The sequence below is a fragment of the Rhincodon typus genome, chromosome 1 (genome assembly GCF_021869965.1).
Source record: "Rhincodon typus isolate 14 chromosome 1, sRhiTyp1.1, whole genome shotgun sequence".
NCBI lineage: Eukaryota > Metazoa > Chordata > Chondrichthyes > Orectolobiformes > Rhincodontidae > Rhincodon > Rhincodon typus.
Window position 1 is genome coordinate 108,110,824 of NC_063332.1, and position 13,390 is coordinate 108,124,213.

Consider the following 13,390-nt stretch of genomic DNA (forward strand, 5'->3'; position numbering starts at 1 on the left):
TCTGATGCTGCTTGGCCTGCTGTGTTCATCCAGCTCTACACCTTGTTATCTCAGATTCTCCAGCATCGGCAGCTCCTACTCTCTCTTTTTACATTATTGCTTGGTCAAAATCCTAGAATTTCAACCAACCTGCTCACCAAGTGTAACTATACTACATGGATCACTGTGGTTCCAGAGGCAGTTGATCAGCACCTGTTCGTGGGTAATTAATAGTGGGAAAGAAATCCTGGTTTTACAGCCTTGTTAAAATTCCAAGTTGAAATTTGGAGGAGGAAGGAAGAACTCATGTCACATCCATTGAATATTCCAAAGTATTTTCAGTTAAGTAATTTTCAGTTCATTATCACAGGTGTTACTGATATTGGAGGTTCCATTGTAGTGGTCATTCTTTCTGCTTGATGTGCCTTCACAGGTGCTTTACTTTCTCTTTTTCAGCTGTCTGTTCTTGCCTAGTTTGGCTCCCCATAATGCACCCAACATTGCTGCTACCACTGCAGGAGGTGTTAATGACGGAGCTGTTACCAGTGGACTTGGTACAGGTAAAAATGAAATGTGTGGCAGCAGCAGTAGTCATATTTTAATAGTGATTGCAGGGGCAGGTGGGGGAAATACTTGAGTGAATAGTATGATTTATTTTAGTTTTTCAAAAATAAAACTGCAATAAATATATACAACAACCAACAACCACCAGCCACAACATTATTCTCTTTTGTTTCAATGTGCCTTTTAATGTAATGAAACATCCCAAGGAATAAGTATGACACTCCGAACCACACAATGAGAATTGGGCCAGAGGGGTAGGTTTTAAGGAGTGCCTTCAAGAAGGAAACCAGTGCAGAGATGTGGATGGTATCGGGCGATAATTTGAGATTGGTGCCTGGGCAGTTGAAGGTGATAGTCAAATGGCATAAATTAGGAGAGGGCAGCCATCTCACAAGGTTGTGGGTCTGCAGTAGATCTGTAAACAAGGAAGAGAATCTTAAAATCAAGATGTTGTTTGTGAACTAATGTAGGTATGATAACAATGGGTCATTCAGTGGGTTAAAACATGAGTAACATGATTTTTAATAGCCTCAGTTTTACTGTGGAAAACAAGCCAGCAGTACATTAGAAAAGTCAAGTCTAGGGCTAATCAAAGGCACAATGAGGGTTTCAACAGAACACCAGATAAAGTAATAGAGATGGCATAAATGAGATCTAAAGCTCATCTCATGATCAAATGTGACATCACAGTTGCAAACAAAGTGGATTAATCTCAGACTGTTCTGGGAGAGAAGGATGGAATCTTGGGCTTCAGTTTTCAATGCTTAGAAGGAAATTAAAGGATATTTTTGTTCATCCAACACTGGATGTCCAAAAATCTAACTTAGAGACAATGGGGGAGTCATGAGAGGTGCATGGTGAGGGAGGACTAAATGTCGTCAGTGTACATGCGAAAGGGAAACCTGTGTCATCGGGTGATGTAGCTGAGTGCCAGCATGTAAATAGGAAACAGGAGAGAGCCAACGATTGATCCTTGGGGGTCACCAAGAGATAATGGTGCAGGAACAGAAAGAAATGTCTTTGCAATGCCTTTCCCTGGCAGATTTAAAGGAGAGAATAGTTTACAGAATTGGCTTGTATCGGGGCTGGGAAGGAGAGGACATAATGGGAAATAGGTGGAAAACTGGAGAAGGATGCGAGTTCAAGGCTACGGCAGGAGGGGAGTATGAAAGGAAATTTAACTGGATGAGCTAATGGAAGGAAATGATTTGACAGATGCCGCTCATCAGATTGAGTTGATATTTAGAACAAAAAAGTCCATGAGGTCGTCGCTAGTTGTTGGAAATGAGGACAGGAGAGAGGGATTTGAGATGGCTTTCAAAAGAAGAGAGACCCTGTTAGGGTTTTCTTTGCATTTTCAGGATGATCTTGGAAAAGTGAACAGTTTTAGCAGATAAGAGCAGGATTGAATAGCATTTTATGAAGCAACCAGATCTGGCATCTGGATTTAATCCATTGTCTGCCATATCCTTTCAAGTCTGCTTCCTCAGACCTGAGGTGCAAAGGGAAAGCTATACGTAAAACCATACAAACCATAAAATCATGGGAAGGCAATGGAATGGCCTAGTGGTATTATCGCTGGGCTGTTAATCCAGAGACCCAGATGATGTTCTGGGGACCTAGGTTCGAATCCTGCCACGGCAGATGTTGGAATTTGAATTCGTTAAATATCTGCAATTAACAGTCTGATGATGACCGTGAATCCATTGTCAATTGTCGGGAAAAACCCATCTGGTTCACTAATGTCCTTTAGGGAAGGAAACTGCCATCCTTATCTGGCCTGGTCTATATGTGACTCCAGACCCACAGCAATGTGCTTGACTCTTAACTGCCCTCTGGCCAATTAGGGATGGGCAATAAATGCTGCCTAGCCAGCGACACCCTCATCCCGTGAATGAATAAATGAATAAGTAAACAACCAATAAATAAATTAGTACATAGTCATACAACACGGAAACACACTCTTCGGTCCAACCAGTTCATGCCGAACATAATCCCAAACTAAACTAGTCCCACGTGTCTGCTCCTGGCCCATATCCCTCCAAACCTTTCCTCTTCACGTACTTATCCAAGTGTCTTTTAAATGTTATAATTGTACCCACATCCACCACTTCCTCGTGAAGTTCATTCCACATGCAAACCATCTGCTGTTTAAAAGAAAACTTGCCCCTCATGCCTTTTTTAAATCTCTGTCCCTGCCTCACCTTAAAAATGCGCCCAGAATATTGAACAGAATATAAGTAACAGAAAAGAATGACCAAAAAATAATTACAAGAGAATTTAGAGTCAGAGAGTGCTAGCTAAAAAAAATAGAAACAAATAAGATATTGAGAGATTCTACCGATACTTAAAAGGGAAACAGTCAGTGAAAGCATGTATTGGCCCTCTAGAGTGAGAGTCTGGTGGAATTAATCGGGAAAATAAGGAATTCGTAGATCAAGTGAACATATATTTTTTATGTCTGTATTCACTGAAAGGTCACAAATAGCATCCTGGAAATAATTATAAATCAAGAGGTAAAAGGGATAAAAAATTTAAAATAATTACATTCACCAGGGTAAAGGGTAGTCTGGGAAAGTTATTAGAACTAAAGGCTGATGAGTATTCAGGTCCTAATGGAATTCATTCCACGGTGTTAAAAGCAGTGACTGCTGAGATAGTAAATTCATTGGTTATAAAAATCTCAGAATTAGGCACAGCCAGCATGGTTTTGTGAATGGGAATTTGCGTTTAACCAATTTACTTTGATGAAATAACAATAATGAGTAACAAAAATGGAAATTGCTGAGGAAGAACTCAGGTCTGGCAGCATCTGTGGTGAGAAAACAGTTAATGTTTTGGGTCCAGAGACAATTTTTGTTTCATAATAATGTGTACTTGGAATCCCAGGAAGCATTTGACAAGGTACCACATCTAAGGTTATGACACAAAGTAAAGGTTTGTGGTACAGCAGTGACATATTAACATGGATAGAGAATTGACTAGCTCACAGGAAAGAGAGTAGTCATTTATAGGTTGTAAGATGTAACGAGTGGAATGCCACAGGAATCAGTGACGGTGCCTCAACTATTTCGATCCATGTTAATGGCTTGGGTAAAGAAACTGAATGTATGTTTGCTAAATTTACTGATGACCCAAAGTTATGGAAGTCAAAAGTTGTGAATAGAGTATAATAAGTTGTGAAGAGAACATTTCAAAGAATCAGAGAATCCCTACAGTGTGGAAGCAGGCCATTTAGCCCATTGAGTCCACATTGACCCTCCAAAAGGCCATCATGTCCAGACCCATCTCTCCCTTATCCCAGCTCTGTAACCCTATATTTCCCATGGCCAGTCCCCTTAACCTGCACATCTTTGGACGTGGGAGGAAATTGGAGCGCCCGGAGGAAATCAATACAGATGTGGAGAATGTGCAAATTCCACACAGTCATCTGGGGGTGGGATCAAACCCATTTCTGTAGCGCTGTAAGGTATCAGTGCTAACCACTGAGCCACCATGCCACAGACAAATTAAAATACCACTTAAATGTTATGAGGGTTTCTGCCTCTACCACCCTTACAGGCAATGAGTTCTAGATTCTCATGACTCTCTGAATGAAAGAATTCTTCTTCACAACTTGGAGTGTAAATGCACCCTTAGTCAGCTTTGGCTTCTTTCAAAAGTAAGTGCGGTTTGGCTAGTCCTGTAGTTTCTATTTAATCGATGACAGGCTGGTTCCCTCTGTTCCTCTTTCACTTCAATGAAATTATAAGACTTTTGGAAGCTTTATCAACCATCATCTTTCCCTTCTTCTGGAGTTGTTTATTGTCATAGAATCATGGAATTGTACAAGTATAGAAAGGGCCCTTCAGTCCATTGAGTCTGTACCACCAAGAATATACCACTACCTACTCTAGTCTCACGTTTCCACACTAGACCCATAGCCTTGAATTTTCTATGTGGTCTGAATGGTTAGTTTGATGGTGAAGAAGGGGAATTTAGTTTTGTATAGAGTCTTAGAAAATAATTATTTTTGTGTAGAAAAACTTTGAAGCAATTAACCTTCCTTTCACAAAACTCATTAAAGAGATTGTAGTGTTTCAGGCTGTTTAGCAATGTGTTTTAGTGGATGTAAAGAATTGAGGATGGTTGTAGGAAGCTAACATACTTTTCCGGAATTAATTTGGCTATTCTTTAACAGGAGAATAGCACTACCCATGGGGTGGGCTCAACAACTGGGGCAACACAGTGGCTCAGTTGTTAGCGTGGCTGCCTCACAATGCCAGGGGCCTGGGTTAAATTCCACCCTCGGGCGACTGACTGTGGAGTTTGCACATTCTCCCCGTGTCTGCGTGGGTTTCCTCCAGGTGCTCTGGCTTCCTCCCACAGTCCAAAAATGTGCGGGCTAGGTGGATTGGCCATGCTAAATTGCCCATAGTGTTCAGGGATTTGCAGGCTAGGTAGATTAGCCGTTGGAAATGTAGGGTTCAGGGATAGGGTAGTGGGGTGGGCCTGGGTGGGATGCTGGTTGGAGGATAGGTATGGACTGAATGACCTGCTTCCATACAACTTGAATCCTGGTCATTGATACCTCCATCACGGGAAAAGTTCCTTCCTATCTTGTCCGTCTTTGCATCTGATTAATTTTATGCATAATTCTTGACTGAGCAGGAAGTCAAAGGGATGTAGGATAAAGATTTGACAGTAAAGTAGCAGTATCAAGGAACCAAATGACTTGCAGCTCCTAATTTGTATACTTGTTGTCAACAGCTAGGGTGAGAGAGTAATGGTTTTATTGTGGTCTAAGATATCAAAAGTGGAGGTTAAAAATAGTTGAGTAAATCAGCAGCTTCAGAACTATCCAACTATCTAATCTTTGCCATCTAATCTTGCTTGTAACTGAACTGAAATCATTCAAAGCTAACGTTTACTTGATGGTTTAGTGAGTTTATTTCAGTCGGTAGTTTAGCCATACATCACAATTCAGCTTCACTCAGATCTGTGCCGAATTTGGAGATTGCGATTGGATTATAGTACTATTACCTTCTGAATTGCTGGAGAGCAGGGATCTGAAAGTCAACTACAGCATCCATCAGATACTCCCTTTTCCTCCACCCCTTAAGGAGAAGTTTAAAATTAAAGGGTATAGATCTGTGTTCATCATTTCCAACTCCCCACACTAATTTTCTGCTGAGGCCTACAAAGCATGCTTCTTGTTTACATTTAATTTTGAATCCAGTGATCCACACCATGACTTTCTTAATCACCTGGAAGCATTAGGTGGCTGGACATTCATATTACAGATAACACATTTTCCACAACTAACAAGCTCCATGAGAGGTAGTTGATGTTATCCATCATTTTCAACATTTATGTTAAAACAATATTTTGTAGTGGGTATTGTGTGGAGTTGTGGTATTGGCACAAAAATCAAGATCAAATGCCTGTTGGAAAATAAAGCCTCCAGAATTCTGAACGTGCCAGGCTAGGTACCTATTCTGTCCATCCTTACACATACCTACACAGTCAGAACTCTGGGAACATTCTCTGGAAATTCTATCAGATGCATCTCATGATTAAACGGGCAAGGACAGTATCAACTGAGAGCAGGCATGAACTGAATTTTGTACCTACTGAAATATCCAACAGTATCCAACTATTGGTAGTTGTACTTCAAGGATCATTTATCAAGGGGACTCTTATGCCCTCACAAGAATAAGAAACTATCTTGGAAACTTTGTTTTTTAACCTGTTGTTCCGTCTCTCCTTGACCAGAGCCCATGCATTCTTGCTGTTGTCTTCCACTGACAGTGTCTGATGGGCATCTTTAAGACAGCATAGACACCAGTATCTACATGCAGCATTTTGAAGTGGAATCTCTATTGGTGAAAGTGATAGACAGGGATTTTGCCTTGCTTCACTCCAATAGAGAATCAGCATCATTAGACTTTGTTATTTTCTGACATGGTATGATCTACCTCTGCGGCAGGTGATGAATTGAACGCTAACTTTCTGGCCTAGAGATGGGGGCATTCCTATGTTTTTACAAAATTACATAAATGTTTTAGAAGTGCCTGCATATCACTAAGATTTGCGCATTTAATGCATTAAGCTTGACGTAATATTGTATGTTGTGAGGTGTATCTAAACGGAAAACCAGGTTTCTATTTGTATTTGTTGTACAAATATGACAGAATTTATATGGGTATATTTCTAAAATATTGCAATTTTTTTCAGGTGAACGATTTTTTCCACCACCTTCTGGACTGACTTATTCAACTTGGTTTTGCATTGAGAAGCTTAGTACTCCGATGAGCAATCATCCTGTTAGACTTCTTACCCTTGTTAGAAGATCAAACTCCTCTGACCAACACTTCATTTGCCTTGCTGTTGTATTTTCTGGGAAAGACCGGTCCCTGCTAGTTTCAACTAAGGAAGAATTGCTGCAAAATTATGGTGAGTCGGAACACAAAAATACTGCTGAACATGTTTGGACAGTAATAGATTTCAAATGCAGGAATTAAAAATTGACACTGTTTCTAATATCAAATATGAAAACAAATTTATGTTCTTGACATTGAAGCTAATACTATGGAAAATGTGCCTCTTCATATTGAGCACTATTTTGCTGAAAAATGGCAATCCAACTGACATTTGTTAAAGCTACCTTATAACACTATTAAATTTCTCTGCAGTGGAGACATCTTAACTATTTTGTTAATTTTTGCAGTAATTATATGTGAGATTTCGATAACACTTCAATTTCAGCATTTACTGAAAATTCATCTATTTGCAGCAAAATGTGAGAGGTCAGATAGCTGCATTGTCTGGCCAGCAGTAGAGTTTGGGATATCTGCTTGAGGTTTGGGAAGAACTTGCAGTGAGAGGGTCTAGTGATTGTGGTCCACTTCGTATCAATGACATAAGGAGCATAAGAAGCTAGGTACTAAATTATAAAGGAACATCAAGTAATCACCTCAAGATTATTACTTGAAGAATGGATAAATTGGCATACAGCAGATAAGACTACAGAAATGAACACATGGCTCAAAAAATGGTTTGGGGGAAAATGAGTTCCATTTTGTTTGGCACTGGGGAAAGTGGAATCTACTCTTGGGACCACCTTTGTATGACCCTTCCTGGAATAGGTGTTTCAGCAAGCTGTGTAACTGGGGAAATAGAGAGGGCTTCAAACTAAACACGGTGGCGTAGGGATTAAACTTGAGAAGTAGCAGATTAAATTTGGATAGATGCAGCAAATCAAGGAGGAGGGGTAAAACAGGAGAGCCAGATAGGAATATGAAAGGTGAAGGTCAGCCAATGATATGAAAAGATAGAGGGGAAAAAAAGCTAAGAATGGACTAACAGTCAAGACTAAATGTTACAAAGGTAACAGAGTGGCAAAGTTAATAGCTCTGTATCTGCCTCCATGTAGCATTTATAACCAAGTAAACAAATTGACAGTACACGTTGAAGTAAATATGTTCTGACAATCATTATGGAGACATGTCTGTAGGATGGCAAAGTTTAGGCCTTGAATATTCAGAAGTTAGTGACATTCAAGAATAATAGGAAGTTAGATAAATGTTGAGATAATCTTGGTTCAAGAGATAGGATGTAAGATTGAATTGGGTGGAGATGGGACTTGTAGAGGAAGGAACTCAATTGTTGGAGCAGTCTACAGGCCTGCTAACAGTAATCACGACGGAGGTTGAAATATGCAAAGAGAAATGTTGGATACTAGTGACAAAGGGTCTGCATTCCCTTTATCATGGGTAATTTTAATTGACAGACAAACTGGAAATATCAGATTGGCAGTGGTAGTCTGGATGAGAAACTCAAAATGCTTTTAAATTTCTAAGTACAGCATGGACCAACCATAGAGCAGGTTATAGATATTTTAGATAATTTCTAAACAACCTGGTCAGAGATGTTATTAAACAGTTCTGGAGCAGGTGGAATTTGAACCCAGGCCTTATGACTCAGAGGTGGGAACATTACCACTGTGCCACAAGGGGCCCGAAGAGAATGTTAGAGACCAAAAAATTGCAGATGCTGGAATCCAAGATGAACAAACAGGAGGCTGGAAGAACACAGCAAGCCAGGCAGCATCTGGAAGAAAGGAGAAGTCAACGTTTTGGATATTACACTTCTTCAGGACTGGATGTGGGGGTCGGGGGAGCTGCAGATAAACAGTAATCAGGGGGAGTGGTGGGAAGAGGTAGCGGAATGGCGGTGATGGGTGGACACCGGTAGTAGGTACAACATGGTTGGTCGATGGGAGGGCTGAATCCAGTTGGTAGCTGGAAGGGAGGGTCGGTGGGTGGAATGGAAGGCAAGAGGCAGGGCTAGGATGGGTAGGAAGTTTGTTAAACCTGGTACTGTGTAATAAGATAGGATCAACTAATCTCTTCTGAGTAAAAGCAATTCCCAGTTGTAGTGACCACAATATGATTGAATTTTATATCCAATTTGAGAGGGAGAGAGTGGGTCCAAGACTAGTGGTTTAAACTTAAGGGAAGCTATGTGGGCATTCTGGAGTACTTGGCGAGGAGATAAATCATACAGAAGCAGAGGTATTCGGGTAAGGAATATTTCAGAATACTCAAAATTAGTAAATTCCTACTTTAAAGAAAAATTCTAAGGGGAGGACATACCACCCTGATTAACGAGAGAGGTTAAGCAAAGAATTAAACTTTAAAAAGCACAACATTGTTCAAAGCTGATCAGAATATAAAGAATGACAGAATGACAAAAGATTATTCAGGAGAAAGACATTAATGTGAGAGGAGGCTCGAAATATAGAAACGGATAGTCAAGAGCTTTCTTCCCGTGTCTGCATGGGTTTCCTCCAGGTGCTCCGGTTTCCTCCCACAGTCCAAAGATGTGCAGGTTAGGTGGATTGGCCATGCTAAATTGCCCATAGGGATGTGTAGATTCGGTGGGTTATAGGTGGATGGGTCTGGGTGGGATGCTCTGAGGTTCGGTGTGGACTTGTTGCGCCGAAAGGCCTGTTTCCACACTGTAGGGATTCTATGATTCTATGAGCTTCTGTAGGTATCTAAAAAGGCTATAAAGTAGGAAAAATATGTATTAATGTTCTAGAGTATAAGAATTTAGAGTTTATAATAGTGAGGAAATGGCAGAAGAATAGATATCTTGCTTCTCACCTCAGCATAAGAGGACATGAAAAAAAGGCAATTTTTTTTTGGTTGGGTCAGAGTTCTATTCTACTACCACCTTTTTTTTGCCATACAGCCTAAAATGGACCACCCAACCTTTTCTTCTCAATGCCCATGCTCTGATTTTAAAGATATCTCCCCCTGCCCTAGGCTGTAACATCAGAAAATGTTTCTCTCTATCCAGCCTATCAATTCATTTTATAATCCAAAAACCTCCAATTAAATCACCCTGACTTGCTGTATTCCAATGAATAGAACTCCACTTTGCAGTTAGCCCCTACAATGGTAGCCTTTGGAGTTCAAATAACATTCTGATGTTTGGCTGTTTTGGTTTTCTTTGGTTGGGAAGGACAACAAGAAAGTAAACTTCAAGGAAAAACTACTCAGACTGCTAAAATTCATTTACACACTAACACCAGATACTTATTAAAACCATACCACACAAATGTATGCAACTGAGAATGTTGATAGGTAGACTGTTCATGGGCTGCAGACATTTCGTTTTGAAATAAAAAAAAAACCTTCATGAGAGTTCTTAAAGCTAATTCTCCGTTTACTTTGAACAATGCTCTTGACTGCTCCCTGAGAAGCACCGGTTAAGTTCTGAAATTCACCATTTCCTTCCTGACTCATGGTGCACTAGTGCATTATTCTAATCTTTCATAAAGTATTTTATGGGATGTGAGTATCACTAACAAGGCCAGCAAACGTGCCCGACTCTTAATGCCATTTCAGACATGCAGTGATATCTATTTTTAATTATCCGACTCTTCCTTTAAAACCCACCTCTTTGAGCAACGTTTTAGTCACCACCTAGCATTTCTCCCTCTGTGTTGATATCAATTTTAGTTTCATTTTATGTCTGAAGTATATTGGACTGTTTTTCTGTCTTAAAGGATACTCGTAAAGGTAAGTTGTTACTGTGGGAAACGTTTCTAGTTTAGAAATTGAACAATTGTAATAGATCTAAACATTTTTGACATTTAATGTTAGCGCAAAGTATAAAATATTTTAGCTGCCATTGTTGATTGATTCTCTCTGCTTCAGATTTCTCATCAGCCCTTAAGAAAACATTGTTTCCTACATCGTTACAAACTCTCTATCGTATCTCTAACATTCCTTTTCTTCCAAATTTCTATGAACACGTTGCCTTCCACATCCAAGTTCACCTTTCTTGGAACTCCAGGTTTAAATCCCTACAATCAGGCTTATGTACCATGGCTCTTATCAAATCACAATGATGTTCAATGTGACTGAGACAAAGGTGACTATGTCCCCTTCTTTCAAACTGTCGGCAACCTTTGAAGCAATTGATGATATCTTCCTCTACATCTCCATCACCATCCATCTGCATGAGGCTGTGCTTTGCTGGGCCAATTCTCATCCTGTTTAGTTGTAGCCAGAGAATCTGCATCAATGCTATCTCTTCCCATACCCACACAGTTATCTCTAGTGACAAATTGACATCAATTCGTGGCCACTTGTTGTTGTTTCTCATCCCTAAACTGACGACATCAGTAGTTTTTCTGCATGTAGTTCCCAGTATCCTGCTTTACCTGTTGTAGCCAAATATACAGATGATACAAAAATAGGTGGAAAGATAAGTTGTGAGAGGGAAGCAAGCAATTTACAGAGAGATGTTGATAGATTAAGTGTGCAAGCAGTTGGCAAGTGGAGTACAATATGGGAAAACGTGAAATTGTTCATTTTTTGGAAGGGAGAACAAAAGAACGGAATTTTATTTAATTGGAGAAACCTTGCAGAAAGTTACAACACAAAGGGACTTGGGAGTACTTTATAGGATCATAGAATCCCTACAGTGTGGAAGCAGGCCATTCGGCCCATCGAATCCATATCAACCCTCCAAAGAGCATCCCACCCCACCACACCCTGCCCCAACCCCATAACCCTGCTTTTCCATGGCTAATCCATCTGGCCTTCACATCCCTGGACCCTATGGACAATTTAGTAGGGCCAATCCACCTATCCTGCATATGTGGACTGTGGGAGGAAACCCATACAGAGGTTTATGAGAGGGAAAATGTACAAACTCCACGCAGACAGTCACCCAAGAGTGGAATCGAACCCAGATCCCCAGTGCTGAGAGGCAGCAGTGCAAACCACTGAGTCACTGTGTCACCCCGTATATGTGTGTGAAACACAGAAATCTAGCTACTGCTACTGTACAAAGTGCTGATGAGACCACATCTGGAGTACGGTGAGCAGTTTTGTTCCCTTATTTAAGGAAAGATATTAGACAGAGATAACTGGTGGTACTTTAACCTGAGATCACCATGCCTCAAGCAAGGATAGAGGTTGCAACCCAGACTCCTTCATAGTGAAAGTCTTGAACCCATGCTGTTGGCTTTACTCTGCATTGCCATCCAGCTGTAGAGCCAGCTGAGCTAACCAACTTCCTGCCCTAAAACTGAGTGGTTCAGTTTTATGTTTTGTTTTATAATGGAGTTGATTTTACACTGTATTCCTGGATGTATTTTCATGGAGAGGATTGCAACATATAGTTTAGGGTGAATGCTCAGGCTGCACAGTGCCCGGCTAATCCTTGAATTAGGGAACTGGGTACACATTGAAATCTGCAACCTGCCTGCCATATTTAAATAAAGAGTTAACAGTCAATTGAGCCTTTTAGTAGTCCAGTTGATTCCAGTGTTATCTGTCCATGCGGTAATGCAATTAGTGTGATCTGTCAGAGGGGAGTGGACACCTAGTTTTTCGAAAAAACATATTTGGACATATAGTAAGCAGGGTACTGACTTTGGCAGGTGCTGTTTGCACACTAGACATATGCCCTTCCCCACTTGACTATCCTCCACCTCTTCCTTCATTCCTGTGTGGACTTTAAAACCCACCCTACGTAATGCCACCACATTAGCTGCATCCAGGCAGTTCCAGTGGGTGAAACATTCTATTTTGCACCAATTTGTCCTACTTGAAGCATGCAATTGCTTTGAGGCAGGCTTCATAACATCCTGTTAGTCAACAGCTAGGTTTTCCTCTGAGTTAATTAGCTATCTCGCCATCATTGTAAACTTCTGCCCAAAGTCTTTGTGAAGCAATGTTCTGCTGTGTTAAAGGTTTTGTATTATTATAAATTATAGTATGTGGAGCATTGCAGCTGAAAGATATAGTACTGTTATGAAATACAGCAGTGCAATGCGATGTCATCCTGTGAAGTAAGGGCTTAATTGTTATTCTCTTTTTAGTTGATGACTTCAGTGAAGAGTCATCCTTTTATGAAATTCTTCCCTGCTGTGCCCGATTTCGCTGCAGTGATCTAATTAATGAGGGACAGTGGCATCACCTGGTACTTGTGATGAGTAAAGGAATGTTAAAGAACAGCACTGCTACCTTGTATGTGGACGGTCAACATATTAACACAGTAAAGGTATGATGTCCTGAGAGAACCCTTATCTAAAGTTGCAGCTATAAAATCATTCGGAATGCAGGAATACTATTTTTACCAAATAAGTGTTGTTTCAGATAACTTTCTGCTGCTGCAGGTCAGTTGTGTTCTCTTTAAAATGTCACAAATTCAGGGACTGTATCCACCTTGGTATAATAAAAATAAGACATCACTGCAGTATCAATTAGGTCTTTGTATTGTTCAAGGAATGTAATTTTTTTAATATAATTCACTCGTGGGACATGGGTATTACTGGCTGCCC

General features: G+C 40.4%; 1 protein-coding gene across 1 annotated transcript in view; it reads left to right on the top strand.

Annotated features, from left to right (window-relative positions):
• The window catches only part of wdfy3 (WD repeat and FYVE domain containing 3), a 332,679-nt gene that overhangs the window by 170,409 nt on the left and 148,880 nt on the right, over positions 1–13,390 (top strand). The window contains exons 18-20 of the mRNA XM_048604494.1: positions 436–539; positions 6,760–6,978; positions 12,929–13,110. Coding sequence (XP_048460451.1) covers positions 436–539; positions 6,760–6,978; positions 12,929–13,110 — 505 coding nt within the window. The remainder of the gene's footprint in view (positions 1–435; positions 540–6,759; positions 6,979–12,928; positions 13,111–13,390) is intronic.